This window comes from Tauraco erythrolophus, chromosome Z, assembly GCF_009769465.1.
Source record: "Tauraco erythrolophus isolate bTauEry1 chromosome Z, bTauEry1.pri, whole genome shotgun sequence".
Taxonomy (NCBI): domain Eukaryota; kingdom Metazoa; phylum Chordata; class Aves; order Musophagiformes; family Musophagidae; genus Tauraco; species Tauraco erythrolophus.
Genome location: NC_141496.1, coordinates 32154822 through 32168636, shown reverse-complemented (window position 1 = coordinate 32168636; position 13815 = coordinate 32154822). Strand labels below are relative to the sequence as shown.

Below are 13815 nucleotides of genomic sequence, written 5' to 3'. Positions count from 1 at the left end.
AGTGCCACCTTTTGTCTTTCTCCTCTCCTTCCCTAGAGTCTGATTCCACCATTTCGGCTTCTTTTCACACCTGTGTTACTCTGCCGAGCCCTACTCTTTCACACAGAAGCCCATTTACTGCTCCTTCAGCAAGCACCCTCTGTGCTTTGGACTTGAAACATGCTGCACCCCACCTCCCCCGCAATTTATAGCTTCTGTGCAGGTTCTGTACAATGTAGTACAGGTTCTTAAGAGATACACTGGGCCAATACGAGATTCACAGGGATCGTCCTTTATGGATACTGACATGAGTGCGCAAAGGATGAGGTTTTCGTCTCCGCTCTCAAAGCTCCCAGTGAAGGAGTAGATACTGACCAGGATCCCACCACCATTTGCTTCGGCTAACAGCCTCACCGAGTCCATGCACTATGTCCCTCTTCTTCATAAGGACAGTGGAAACGGACCCTACACACATGCAGGGCAATCAAGAAAACAACAGAGCTGACTCCCTGCATCCTGATTTTTGTTTTCCCCTTAGTCCTCTTTTTATCGATATAATCCAGAGGGTGCTTTATCTTAAAACCTCTCTTTCAGGTACATATGTATATGTTTATACATATTTATATATGTAAAAAACTCTCAACTCACAACCCTACAAGGGCAGGTAGTCATAGGACTACATACTTTAAATTGAAAGAGGGCAGATTTAGATTAGATATAAGGAAGAAATTTTTCACTCAGAGGATGGTGAGGTACTGGAACAGGTTGCCCAGAGAAGCTGTAGATGCCCCATCCCTGGAAGTGTTCAAGGCCAGGCTGGATGAGGCTTTGGGCAGCCTGGTGTAGTGAAGGGTTTCCTTGCCCATGGCAGGGGGGTTGGAACTATATGATCTTTGAGGTCCCTTCCAACCCTAACCATTCCATGATTCTATGATTCTATCTGAAAAGAGGTACCTAAAAAATCATCATTTACAAATTCTGGTAAAAAAATTATTTTGATGCTTTCCAACTGAGTGATTAAATAAACTTCCCATATACAAGAAGATCTGAGATACTTTTCTGCCATCATGACAAAAGGAAACGTCAAGGATCAGGTACTCACTTCAGACGAAAAGTACACAGTATAAATTACTGTAGCACAAGGTATACAGAATCAGGCCTTTCAGATCCGCCAGTGAAAGCCTTCTCCCTAAAAGCAGAGTGAAAAAACAGGGACCTTGGACTCCTGAGAGCATCCCTGAATTCGGGCCCTAAGAGACGGCTACCCAAGCCACTGCTGCGAAGACGAAACCCTTCTCCGCGTTTCTGCACTGTTTGCAGACCTCTGGCCCATCGCTCTGTGCGACCTCTGGACCATCGCTCTGTGCTGGCCCTCAGGCAGTGGGAGGTGGAGACCTTAAGAGCAGCAAGAATGAGAGTTGCTCTGTGTTCGAGATGAGACAGCAAATACAGACGAAGAGCAGGGTCTACAGAGCAGGATGGGAGCTTGCGCTCATACTGCTGTCCAGGAGCCCAGTTTCTTGAGACATACGGGGCTGTCCTACTCTCATTTGCCTGTTGAAAGACACTTCTGCAGTCCTCCCAATTGTTTTGACCAGAAAGCTTTCGAGAAAAGCATGTATCTTCCTCCTTACCCCAAGTGCCAACAACGCTACGACCCCATCTTGAGCTCAAATGCCAAATCCAGCAGTTCTCTTTCGTCCTTGTTGGGGATTGCCTGCCCAAACAGCCCTGCATGCCCAGCTGTGCTCTGCCTAACATCTATTAGAGGGAGAGGTCGGAAAATCTGTTATCAGCCATATCAAGATGCGTGGGCTAAAAGTAGCTATGTCTCCAGGCTAAAGACAATAAATCACAGCCAAAACAGCTTATTGCTACCACAGTCCATAGGTACCTCTCCGATTGTACCTGGGGAACACAGCTACTCAGCAGAGATACGCCTTTCTTCTCAAAGCAGAAAACCACATTTAAATAAAAGAAGAAAAAAAGAGAAAAACCAAACACTTATCACCTGCCAACTCCTACCACGCTTTTCACCTCCTTCCACCATCTCAACACAAAATAACCAGTCATTGCACCTTTCCTGCAGCAGCCCCCTGATAGCTAGGGCAGAGTTGGGGTGTCCCACAACACCCCTCGTCAGACGAAGCAGCTGGACCACAAGTTCAGCTGGCACTATCGGCGAGGAGCGGGCACAATGGCAGCAGTTACTGCAGGTGTAGGGCATGCATCCTGAGGGCAGGAAATGGCTTTATCCACCAAGGCATCGATGGCTGCGCTCTCCTGCTTTTCAAGGAACACTCAGCTGCCAGAACAATGTTCATTTTCACCCCAAAGCAATTAATATTACTTTTTTCTCTTCTCCCCTAGGACAAATAACTCTGGAGCAGTCCTTGAGTGAAACAGAAAAAGTTTTTCCAGTTCCACCTATGAAGGGTTAAACCAGCCCTAAGTGTTTTAGGGCTGGTTTAAGGACACATCTGGTTTAAGCACATCTTACCAAGAACAACATGTGCCAAGAAGACGCACTCTAGGATAAAAGTTAGGCAGCAGGGACAGGACATTTCAAAAAATTCTGGGAGACCCCAGAATTAAGGTTATTTGTTACTGTCTTGCTTGAGGCTCATGGTGGATGCACCCAAAACACAAACTTTTCACAGGACTCTGCATCCACGTGCTGCTCCTCACAACATCAAAGCCCATCCCATGAAATGGCACAGAAAACTTCAACTTGAGTTGGTCTAGTCTGGCAAAAGCACAAGCAATTCGGAACTATCATACTGGGATTAATTAAATAAAGGGGTCAATAAAGGGCAAAATAAATTGCTGTCTGACGTGGTCTAGCCCAGCTGGCAGCTAAGCAGCTCCTTACAGGGGCTATGTTTGCAGCCCCTCCCCTGCTACCAAAACCCCATCACATGAACCCAGCACACTGTCTCTCACTCCAGGACATGTTTGCTGGTGTTTTAATCACTCCTATGTCTCCTATGTCTCCTGCCTGAGGCCTTCCAAGCTCGAGTCCAGGTGTGTAGGTCCAGACCATGGCTATATCCCACTACTAGCTATAAAGAGAAACCTAAGGAGCAGTACAAACAGGGCAAACAGATGTGATACCTCCTTCGCTCCCTTCCCCAGCCTCCCATAGCTTCTGGCTCAGCGATGCTCCTGAGCCTGGTGTGCTGTGCCTATAATAACCTTAATAACCACCACCCACTTCCCTTCCAATATCCATTTTGAGCCCACTTTCCAGTACATACAATGTCCCTAGAGAAGAAGTCTCACTAGTTCCACAAGTGTCTCACCAGTTTCAGGCACAGATGACACCAAACCTCCTTCCCATCACGACGTCTGCCTGGAAGGACTGTGCCAGTCCTTGGTCTTCAGTTTCCACCGAGAACCACTAACATTCACCATAATACCCTCCGTGGCCACCAGCTCCTCTGCAAAGACAACGTCTGGGGACAGACTCCTCCATTTTTCACTTCTGGTATGGTTAAAGCAGCTCTTGCTTGCACGCAACCGATCATCCAACCAAGCTTTCCCGCAGCGCGCTTCTGTCTTCTGCACTGCTTGCCAGTCCACACACCTTTCCATCACCTACCAACATGACCTGTGGTGATCCTAGGCTTGCTTCCAAGATATCAGCAGGAAGACCACGCAGCTTACAGCCAAGAGCAGGCCCCTGTGAGATGCCTCCAGGAACACCATCGTGTGAGATCCGCCACTCAGAACTATGTTTTCAGACTGACGGGACCATCCTTCTTAAAACCACGTAACACATACAATACTGATTTCTGTCAATTCAGTTTCCTAATCAAGATGTCAGGGGATACAAAAACCAAATGCTTTGCAGAATTTGATTGCATCAGTATGTCACTTTGTCAGGCAATTTTGTAACAATGAAAGATTACTAACTTGACAGAACCTTTCACCCATAAATTCTGTTAATTCATGTTGTGTGAGCACCCTTTAACTGTTGCATTTCCCCCCCTCCTGCACATTTCAGTTTGCTGTGGACTGTTCCACCATTTTCACAAAAAGTGACGTCACGCCAATAGATTTGTAGCCACCCATCCTACCATTGGCATGGTTTTGCTTAAACACTGGCATGACATCAGCTTTTTTCCAAGCCTTAGGATTTTCCCTAGTGTTTAAAGACTTACTGGAAATCAGCATTAATGGACCAGAGAGATTTTCAGCTGTTGGTTTTGGTTTGCCGTTGTTTTTTTAAATACCGTATGCAAGTTACTCAATCCTGGTGAATTCAGATACTGCTGGAAATGAAAGCAAAATGTCACCATCTCCACATACAGCAATATCATCTGTTTTTAAAGCAAAGATAAGAAAATATTATGGAGCACTTCCTCCTCTCTTCCACATGTAGAATTATTATCTCATAATGGGTCAAGGAGGGGAAAATCCCATCCAGAAGACTGCAGTTTGGTGTGCTAAGTTTCCCAGTCATACACACAGCCCCAGTCCAGCTCCAGCTAAGAGAAGTTGAAATACCACTGCTGATGCCAGTAGGACTGAAGAACGTAGATTTTATTCACATTTAGCATACAGTTAATAAAAATGATCTGCTGCAAACATTTAGCATGCAACTTAAAAATCCTCCTAATATTGAAGAAATAAAACCTACAGAAAATGATTTTTATTTACATAGTTTATGCAAGCTTCAGGCTCTCAATAAGATGTCTACAGCAGCAAATCCGACTTTCAACACCTTCTGCCACTGACTAGAGCAGATCTTCGTATGTGAACTGGGGGGCAATGATTGTTCTTTCCTTACTTGCACTTTTGGTCTTTATAATACAGCTCTAGCAATCGTACTCAAATCTTTAGAGGCAAAAAAGAATGGCTTTAGGAAAGAAAAAGCACTCAAAGTCTTTGAACATGGCTTTCAATCTGTGAAGATGCTAAGCACTATTTTAATGCTCCAGCATATGTTTGTTCACGTTGAACTGAAACAGCAGGATTATTTACATACCTAAAATTACTAGCATGCAGGACAGGTAACAAGATCAGGACCAACAAAATTAGTGCTTCAGAAAATTAGGAGCATGAGAAACAAGTGCCATTTTCAATCTTCAAGCTGGGAGTACAACTACTATGTGTGCATATATATGTATACATACTATATCTGTATACATAGATATCTGAATCATCTTGAGATATCTGACTGGAGAAAGAAATTTACAAACATTTACCACATTCCATTCAGACATCCAACATGCTACTAAAGTGTATAATGGGAGCAAAACTTAAAATCAACACAACGTAAAAAAAAAAAAAAAAAAAAAAGAAGAAAAATTTAAAGAGTAAGGAAATTAGGAAAGAAAAACAGATTTCTAGACAGTAGTGATGGAAAACAGCTCAGACACCTGCAGGTGCAAAGAAGCAAATTGAGAGGAGGAGAAAGAAACTCAGTGTGGATTAAACGTAAAGAGATTTAAGTCATTAACAAGAGATCAAAGAGAACACTAGAAGGGAGGGAAGGCTTTACAAGTGTCTGAGATAGGAGACCTTGGAGGAAATATGACTGGAATAAAATCATTACAGCTCACACTAAAAATAATAAAGGGAGTAGGATGATGGTTGGAATTAGCTGAAGTCCGTGCTTGGTTATAAGCTATATGATGACAGAAACCCAAAAGGTTTCTAAAAAAGACCAACTAGAAATAACAGGAGGGCTTTTTCACTCTGTCCACCTAATATGTGATGGAAAAACTAATATCAGGAGTGGTAAAGAACTACTGTAGACACCCACTGGGCCTGAGCAAGTCAGCAAAAACCACATGCACGTGCATCACTTTTGTGCACCATTGGCAGTATAGCATGGATGCTACGACATTTTCACTCACAAAATCTGCTTCCGTGCAAATGCAAATTGATTGCTATGAATTTTGTTCATGCACAACCAACAGACAGAAATGCACAGTGACTGCAACTAGAGTGGCTTACATTGGCTGAGGTTCAGTTGTGCCCATGACTATAGGCATCCGAGTCAGCAAATGGTGGCCTACGCTGTAAGCAACGAAAATAATATGTATTGAGACTAGAGACAGGAACTGAGGAGAAAAATCATAAAACAATTAGGCTTCCAATCTCACTACAAAGGAAGAGAAGCTCAGTGCTTAACTGACTCTCCGCACGCTCTTCAAGAAAACATAGGACAGAAGTGCATGAACCATGTTTGTATTCAAGTAACTGAGCTACTCACAATTCCAATTAAGACTAGCAGGCATTCAAACTCAGGAAAAAGTTTAGCAAAGTTCATAAAAAGAAAACAAAAAAGAGGCATCTGAAGAAACATGAAAAAGTGTTCTTACAAAAGAAACCTTCAAAACTGCATTTCAGCCCCCACGTCATTAAGTGACAAATCTACTGAAAATGGAAAATGGGCCAACGTGCTGAATTAGGAAGTTAGTTGATAAAGCCAATGAAAGTAGTGTTGAACGTATAAGAAAGCATGTGAAAAAAAGAAAAAGCAAGAAATCACGCCAGTGCTCAGTTAAGGAAGCGTGCAGTACCCTTCACTCCCCACTTCTATCTTTTCTAAAAGCAAAAAGAAAGCCCCACACATTCAGATAAGTGATAATAACTGTTTCAAGGACACAGAAAGGAACAAGAGGTTAGCCGCAGATAGTGTAATAACGTACCCATGGACAGAAAATTCTTAGTACATCTTCTGCTCTGGCTCCATTCCTTATCTCAGTGTTCATAATGACAAATGGAAAGCACAAGCCTGCACAAATAACTCTCTAAACGTGAATGCACATATGCAAATGCCAGTGGGATGGCGGAAGAGCTGCCAAGGCACAAAGAACAATCGGGGCTGCCCACCAGCCCCGATGGCCTTCGGCAGGAAGAGAAACCCCCAGCAGCCGGGTGCAAGGACAATGTACACGGTAAAGTCCGCTCAGCACACAGCAAGAGCTTGCTCCAACCAGTAGCTCTACATCTGGAAACCTCATCCACTGCAAGGAAAGTCAGATAGAAAGATGCTGCTAACACAGAAAGCTCTACGGTGAAAAATTTTTTTTTGGGAAAAAAAAAAATCCGCTCCAAATTCTTTAGGGAAAAAAACTCTTCTGAAATGTGAAAGAAAGATGGAAATACCTGCTGAGCTGCCTGTGGGTTTTCACCTCCACCCTTCCATACAAAAGGCAGTCACATTAGCCCTGGGGCTAAGCAGTCTTTCCCGAAGTAAGAGGATCCGGGTAGGTCATGGCTGGTCCCCCAGCACCCCTGCTTCCCCGACACGCTGCAGAAAGCTCTCCCCAGCCCCTGCCTCTGGTGAAGACAGCCCTGGACAAGCCCCACAGTACCACTGGCATGGAAAAAGAAAAGCAATCTTCTTCCAAATCTTTTTACGCTACTATTTAGTTTTACATTTCCATTGAATCTTCAGATAGGACTGAAAGCCTGAAAGAAAAAATAAAACTTCCTCATTTAGAGACTTAACTCTGAAAATTGCCGCTAGTTCTACCTGTTTCACCAACACAGCAGAAATACCACAAAAGTCTGTGCCTCACTGAATAAACACATACTGCACTTCAGACATTAGCTCAGATAAAACACAGCACCTGTGTTTTAAACACACATACACACACACATACACACGAAGCTGCAAAGGTGGCAAACAAATATTGTTTGAAAGGAGGCACAGGGAAAGTGCAAGCTTTGCAAGCTGCAGGCTCCAGAACTGGAGAATTAACTGGAAACATCTAAGCAGGGATGCAGAACCCTGTAACGTTATGATTTATTTAACACAGTCAAACAATGGCCACAGGCAATGAATCATACGGGAGATGACAAAGCTGCAGGAGATTTCCGTCATCTAGCTTAACCCGCACATTGATCAGAGTTTACCCCCGTATTAATCACTTGAGATCATAATCTAACACACTCTTAAACACCTTTCCTGATTATGCTTCACTTACCCCCTTGTCCTTATGCAGGTCACTCCGTTGCTAATTGCACTTCTAGTTAGGAGAAAAAGTGTCTACTGTCTAATTTAATTTTGTCTTTTTTAGTTTCAAGCCGTTGCTCCTTGTTATGCTGTCTCAAGCACTGTAAATAATCCCTCCCCCTCCTCCATATTATTACCTCTCAAATATTTATAGACTGTTATATCCACCCTTAGTCTCCTTTTCTACAAGCCATACATCATTTTTGTCACCCTTCCCTCTATCCTTTCAGATTTATCTATGTCCTTTTATAATGAGATGCTCAAAACTCCTTTGCAGCGTTCCCAAGAACGGCGAAATCAAAGCAGCAGAGAGAGGCAGAAACGCCCCCCTTGCTTCACAAGCAATGCCTGTTTTCAACAACTCTGAACAAAACGCACGTGATTTCGGTAGGAACTGAAAATTACAAAGCCATGGCCACCTCCTTGCAGAGTGCTTCGTTCATCACACAGCTGTATCAGTCAGAAATTGAAAAAAGCCTATCAGGGAAAGTTTTATCCTAAACCAAGGAAAGATAGTTCAAAGAGAAACACTCCCTGAATATTTACTTGGTCCTGCTGGAAAGAGACTTAGCAACTGAGAAAATCACTATACAGGTGTAAGGCCATCTCCAGTAACCGCTTCCCAAGACAAAGTCTAACCTGTGCTGTGGAAAAAATGCCAACACGAGAGAGGTAAGACAGTTCACAAACTCTTACAAGAGACATATGCAAATGTGACTCTCTTTCTCTCATCTGAAATGCAACCAACTGGAGAAAACCAGATGATTATGGATGGAAAGGTATTAGTTAGTCACAGATGAAGGATGCAAAACTTACTTCTTTGTCAGCTGTCGCAATCCAGTAAAGACACACCATGTTCAACTACGCTCTTTTCTTTTGAACAGAGATTTGTCGGCTGTGGGAGAAGTTGAGGAAAAGCACCAGGAAGCAATGGAGGGGGCTGCTTGGCTCTTGGTATCGAAGAAGAGTCAGCAGGACCAGGCGGCAGCCAACAACTAAAACTGGTGAAGAAGTAGTAGTGGGTGCAGCAGGAGAAAATCATCGTTAGAAAGTAACAAGGAGACAAAGACAAAAGGAAAGAGCAGGATGATGGATCAGTAACCCCTGCAGACGCACCAAGACCTCTGAGGACACATTTGCTGTCATGTCAGCCCTGGCACAGGCAGTCAAAGCAGCTAATGCCTCCTTCTCCTTACTGCTCAGCCCCGCTGAGGCTGCTGCCAACTGAACTAGCAATCCTCCCCACCATCTGTCGACCCCCGTGATGCTAATTTTCTGTTGAAATCTTCTGTAGATTTAGTCATCGAGTGTTTTTTAGGTCAAAAGAGTCAGGATTTCCTTCCCAGGCTTGCAAATGCTGATCAGTACTGAGGCTGGCTCAATTTCAAATTTCAATACGTTGACTTAATGTCAATACAAAAAAGTAGGCATCTCAGATTCACAGAATAGTTTAGTTTGGAAAGCACCTCTGGAGGCCATCTGGCCCAAACTCTGCTCAAAACAAGGCCAGCTTTACTGGTGGATCATGTTGCTCAGGCACCATCCAGCCGAGTTTTGAGTCTCCCCAAGAGTGGAGGCTCCACAAACTCTGTGGACAACCTGCTCCAGGGCTTAAGCACTCTCATGGTGAAGTATCCATGGCAGCTTCCTCATGCTGCCCATCAGCTGACTAGAATGAGATTTTTTTGACAAACCCGCATAGGACACTATACTGTAAAGACTTAAAAGGACTTTCTTTCATAAAGAAAATTTCTCACTGTTTTTAAAACAAGGCTATGGTATCTTCATAGTAACTAATTTTTTTACCTCATTACCTATGCAGCACAACATCTGCAAGGTCACAGCATCAATTTTTGAAATCACAATACAGTGTCGTAGGAAAGGTCAACGCAAAAGATAACATGAAAAAAGCAAAGGAAGAGTAAAGAAGGCAAAGTAGGGTTTTCAGAGGCATCTAGGGAACTGCAAGTTCAAAGAGATCTCAGTACCATCATTCATTAGGCATAGTATTACTGCTGACCCCACTACAGTCCATATTTATGAGCAGATGAAAACCCATCTGTTCCTCAAAGAGTTTCAAAGTGAAGGCAGCTCATACTTTGAGCAAAGTAAAAAGAACACTATTTTGTTTCCGTCATGTGTAATAAATGTAGCAAGGGGAAATAACAAGCACAAGCTTATTACTCACAGTTGTTGACAATGACATGTTTAACTTGTCAACCAGCAATACTATGAAGGCACCTCAACAGTGCCATTATTAACCGCCACTGCAAAGCCAACGGGACACGTACCACCACAGAGCACAGGAGCAGGAGCTGGCACTTTGCATCATACAGTAATCCCCTCTGTATTGGATGTTTCTAAACTGGGCCAACACAAGCACAGAGCAGCAGAAAGAAGAGGTGCTTTCCAGCACCTTCTGGTCATCCAGCGATGGATGTTGCAGCCACCCCGCCCAAAGGCCAAACACGACCCCTACTCTGTGACGAGGACCAAATAAAACAGAAGAAAGGTGAAATGCACCATCTCCTTCTTTCAGCGTCAGCAGCTCTCAGTCGAAGGTGTTTCACGATTGTGCTCCTTCCCCCTGGTCCTGCCCCCCAGTGACTTCTAAATACTAAAATGACAGAGGTACCAAACGGACATGGAACAGGGAAGAACCCAGGTTTTAAAAACTGAGTATGTCTGAAAGGCACATTTTAAATGCCTCACCATAGTATTTTCCTGAGTTTTGCACGAGTTAATCTAACAAGATGTAGTACTCACCCTACAGAAGGAAGGACAATGGCTTTAGACGCCCTGGGATCATGACTTTTTGCTGCTCTGTACAATTAATGGTCTTTGCTCTCAGCAACCTGCAACTTTCTCAGAGAAAATGCACAGAAACTCTAGTATCTGTTTGCAAGAGGTTCTGCTAATGTCCTGCGACCATGGTCTCCTCCCTTTCAACTAACCTGCAAATTCCTAGTTTGCTTTTGAGTGGGGAAGGTATGTTCCATCCAAAGCAAACATGGTTTCCAAGCTTGCGATAGTAAATGTGCTAACCTCTACACTATGACCATGATAATTCATTTTTCCGCTTTCCAAAAACAGCATGTCACAAAGGGATCTGAAAAATTGTCTCTGGTCTCTCCAGGTGTCACAATATTTCTGATCTGCCGATAAAATGGATACAGCGAGGCAAGACTCTCTCTCTCTGGCACGATGTCTGATTTGTGTGACTCCTTCACACATTACTCCTCTGCTGGCAAACGACGCTCTGCGTGATGGGAGTCCAAAAGAAAAATCGCTCTTGCGAAGCCAAAACCTTACAGGAGGAACAGAATTACCGCCGTCAAAACCACCTCTCGCCCAGTCTAATGCGTGTCGTACAGGGCACACTGCACTCCCAGGAGCCAACGGTTCCTCCCGGGATTGCAGGGAGCTGCTGACTTCCCCTGCCACGACGCATTTCACTCTCTCTGCCTGCCTTAATGCTTACTGTAAATTCTTGCAAAATCAGCATCTCAGCCCACCAAACTGAGACGCTGTGACACTGGCTCCAACAGGGTCTCTCACTTTGCCCACAGTTGAGGGTACCAGCAAAATGGTGAAACAGCAATCGAGTACCTGCTAACGAAACAACCTGACACCTAAACCAAGAACTTCATGTCATATCATATCTGGCAGTTTCTTACTAACAAAAGATCTTTCTATGCTAAAAAAAAAACACCTCGGAATATTTAAGCAGTATTCCTCAATGAAAAATCATACTTTCCAGAGTGAAGCCTGTACTCTGACATCTGATGAGGCCACTCTACAGGTCTGGCTGAATGCAAAGGATCTTCTTGCCTGGAATCACATCTTCTCACTGGACATGAAGCTATGTATTTTAAATGTTGTCACCCACACACAGTTATTTAGTAAAATGCTTGAGAAACTATGTATTTGAATTGCTTACAAAGAAAAGTCTACTGTAAGAAAGATGACTGCAAACCATTGACAACTGCCTTTTCAGACGATTCAAATTACTTTAAAATCAGGCATTTTCATGTTTTCAGGTCTTTATTCAAGTAAGTGAATTACTTTAAGCTTGTTTAATGAATATTTTTCATTAAAAGACCATAATTTAATTCAATTAAGAAGAAATTATCAAAGTGAGATTAATAAATACCTCCACTGACATTTTAAAAACATTGAGATCAAAGTTTATGCAAATTTGGTTGACAGTAAGAAAATTTCATCTTTGCCTTTCTGTATAAGCAAGGGTTTTGTTGTTCTCCTGAGTTACACACAATCTCTATACGTTACTAAATATACTGCTTTAATCTTTGGCCAGCTTTTTCCATGTCTATAGACAAAGCATGCAGTAATCCAAATATGAAAGGAGTAATTGCGACGATTCAAAGGTGACACTAACATGACTGCAATAATGAAAACAAAAAAGCTAATAAAAAGCTATTTATTGTTTTATCAACCATTTCTTCTAAAAGCTTCCCAAAGAAATTCGTCCACATCGGTCTGAAACTGCCTGTCTGCAACTGATGCAACAAATCCATCTGACAAGGCTTTAAATAGCCTGCAAAACAGAGTGATGTCGCTTGACAGACACACATACGCGCTGTCCTTTTGTCAGTTAATGCAAGGCACTGTCCACTTTAGAAGTGTCCTTTAAACTGGGAAGTATATTCACCTGTATTACTGACATCAGCACAGATGATTAGAAACAAATGAAATTTCCTTTTCCTTTCTTCTATGTTTGTTTTTTTTTCTTTTTTCTATCTATACAGCAGAAGTCAATTACATCAGCTTCATTTTAAACATACTCAATTGCTTTATCTTTCAGGCATAAGCTCTGCATCGGAAAAAACAATCTTGCCTAGAGTCTTCACTTGAGCAGCTTTAAGTCCTGTTTGCGCTTAGCCATGGTTTTACTGAATTTGCAAACAAATACTGTTTGTTTTTTGGTTTGGGTTTTTTTGTTGTTGTTGTTTTACAAGGGTTAGATGCAACATAGTAAGGTGCAGGAGAGTGGAAGGACTACATCAGTCTTTCATAGTTCATCACACCTGGCCACCACATCAAGTCGCGTAAGGTGGGCAGCTCTCTGCTGCTCGGGTCAATGACATTACCTACACACTTGGCTCCTATGCTGAAAACGCTGAAACGCTGAAAACTCTCCAGTTTTGAAGAAGATACACAGCCAGCCAATATTCAGTTGCCAGGACTGTGGCGGCCGCACATCACATTTGGGAAAAAGGAGAAAAGCTCCCCATAAATCTCCACTTGCAGGCATATACTCTATTGAATTCAATTGCAGTGCCAGTCTATACCAAACTAATTTTGATTGTCAAGTAAAAAAAATAAATTAAAATACGAAAGGCTGATCCTGGGTTCTTCCCTTTTGCTAAGCATACCAACGGTGTAACACCATCCTTGGAGAGGGGACTCTCCATAAGCCCACTGCTGCAGAGAGGGAAAGGGGTGCAACAGCAGGCATGGGTGAGCCACGTCAGCCCTCGCCCCCAGCAGCGAGCACCGCTCTCCCAGCACCTCACCTGACGGTGTGCTGGCTGCCGTCATGGTCGTGCTCGTTGAGTGTGCAGGGCTGCTGCTCTCCAACAGCAGACAAGGGCTGCCACCACTGTTCTTCTTAACGGGTGTCTCAGGGGTGCTGGGCAGGGGCACCGGGTGGCTGATGCCCAGTTCCTCTTCCTGAGCTTGCTGCCTTCTCAGCGCAACCTGGGAACGAGAAGACAGATGTCAGGCACGCTCTCTGGCTGGAGCACAGTTTGTAACAGCAACAACAAAAGATGCAAATTCAAGGCTGTTTTTTCCTCTTTGAACTCTCTACAGTGCTGATATCATGATCTACCCAGTGG

General features: G+C 43.4%; 1 protein-coding gene across 3 annotated transcripts in view; it reads right to left on the bottom strand.

Annotated features, from left to right (window-relative positions):
• DMRT1 (doublesex and mab-3 related transcription factor 1) overlaps window positions 1-13815 on the bottom strand; it is a 60861-nt gene that overhangs the window by 44215 nt on the left and 2831 nt on the right. For 2 of the 3 annotated variants that reach the window (XM_086628859.1, XM_086628860.1), the window contains exon 2: window positions 13492-13675. In XM_086628859.1, coding sequence (XP_086484985.1) covers window positions 13492-13675 — 184 coding nt within the window. Of the gene's footprint in view, window positions 1-13486; window positions 13676-13815 lie in introns of all 3 variants that reach the window. The other variant, XM_086628857.1, reaches the window with a different exon arrangement.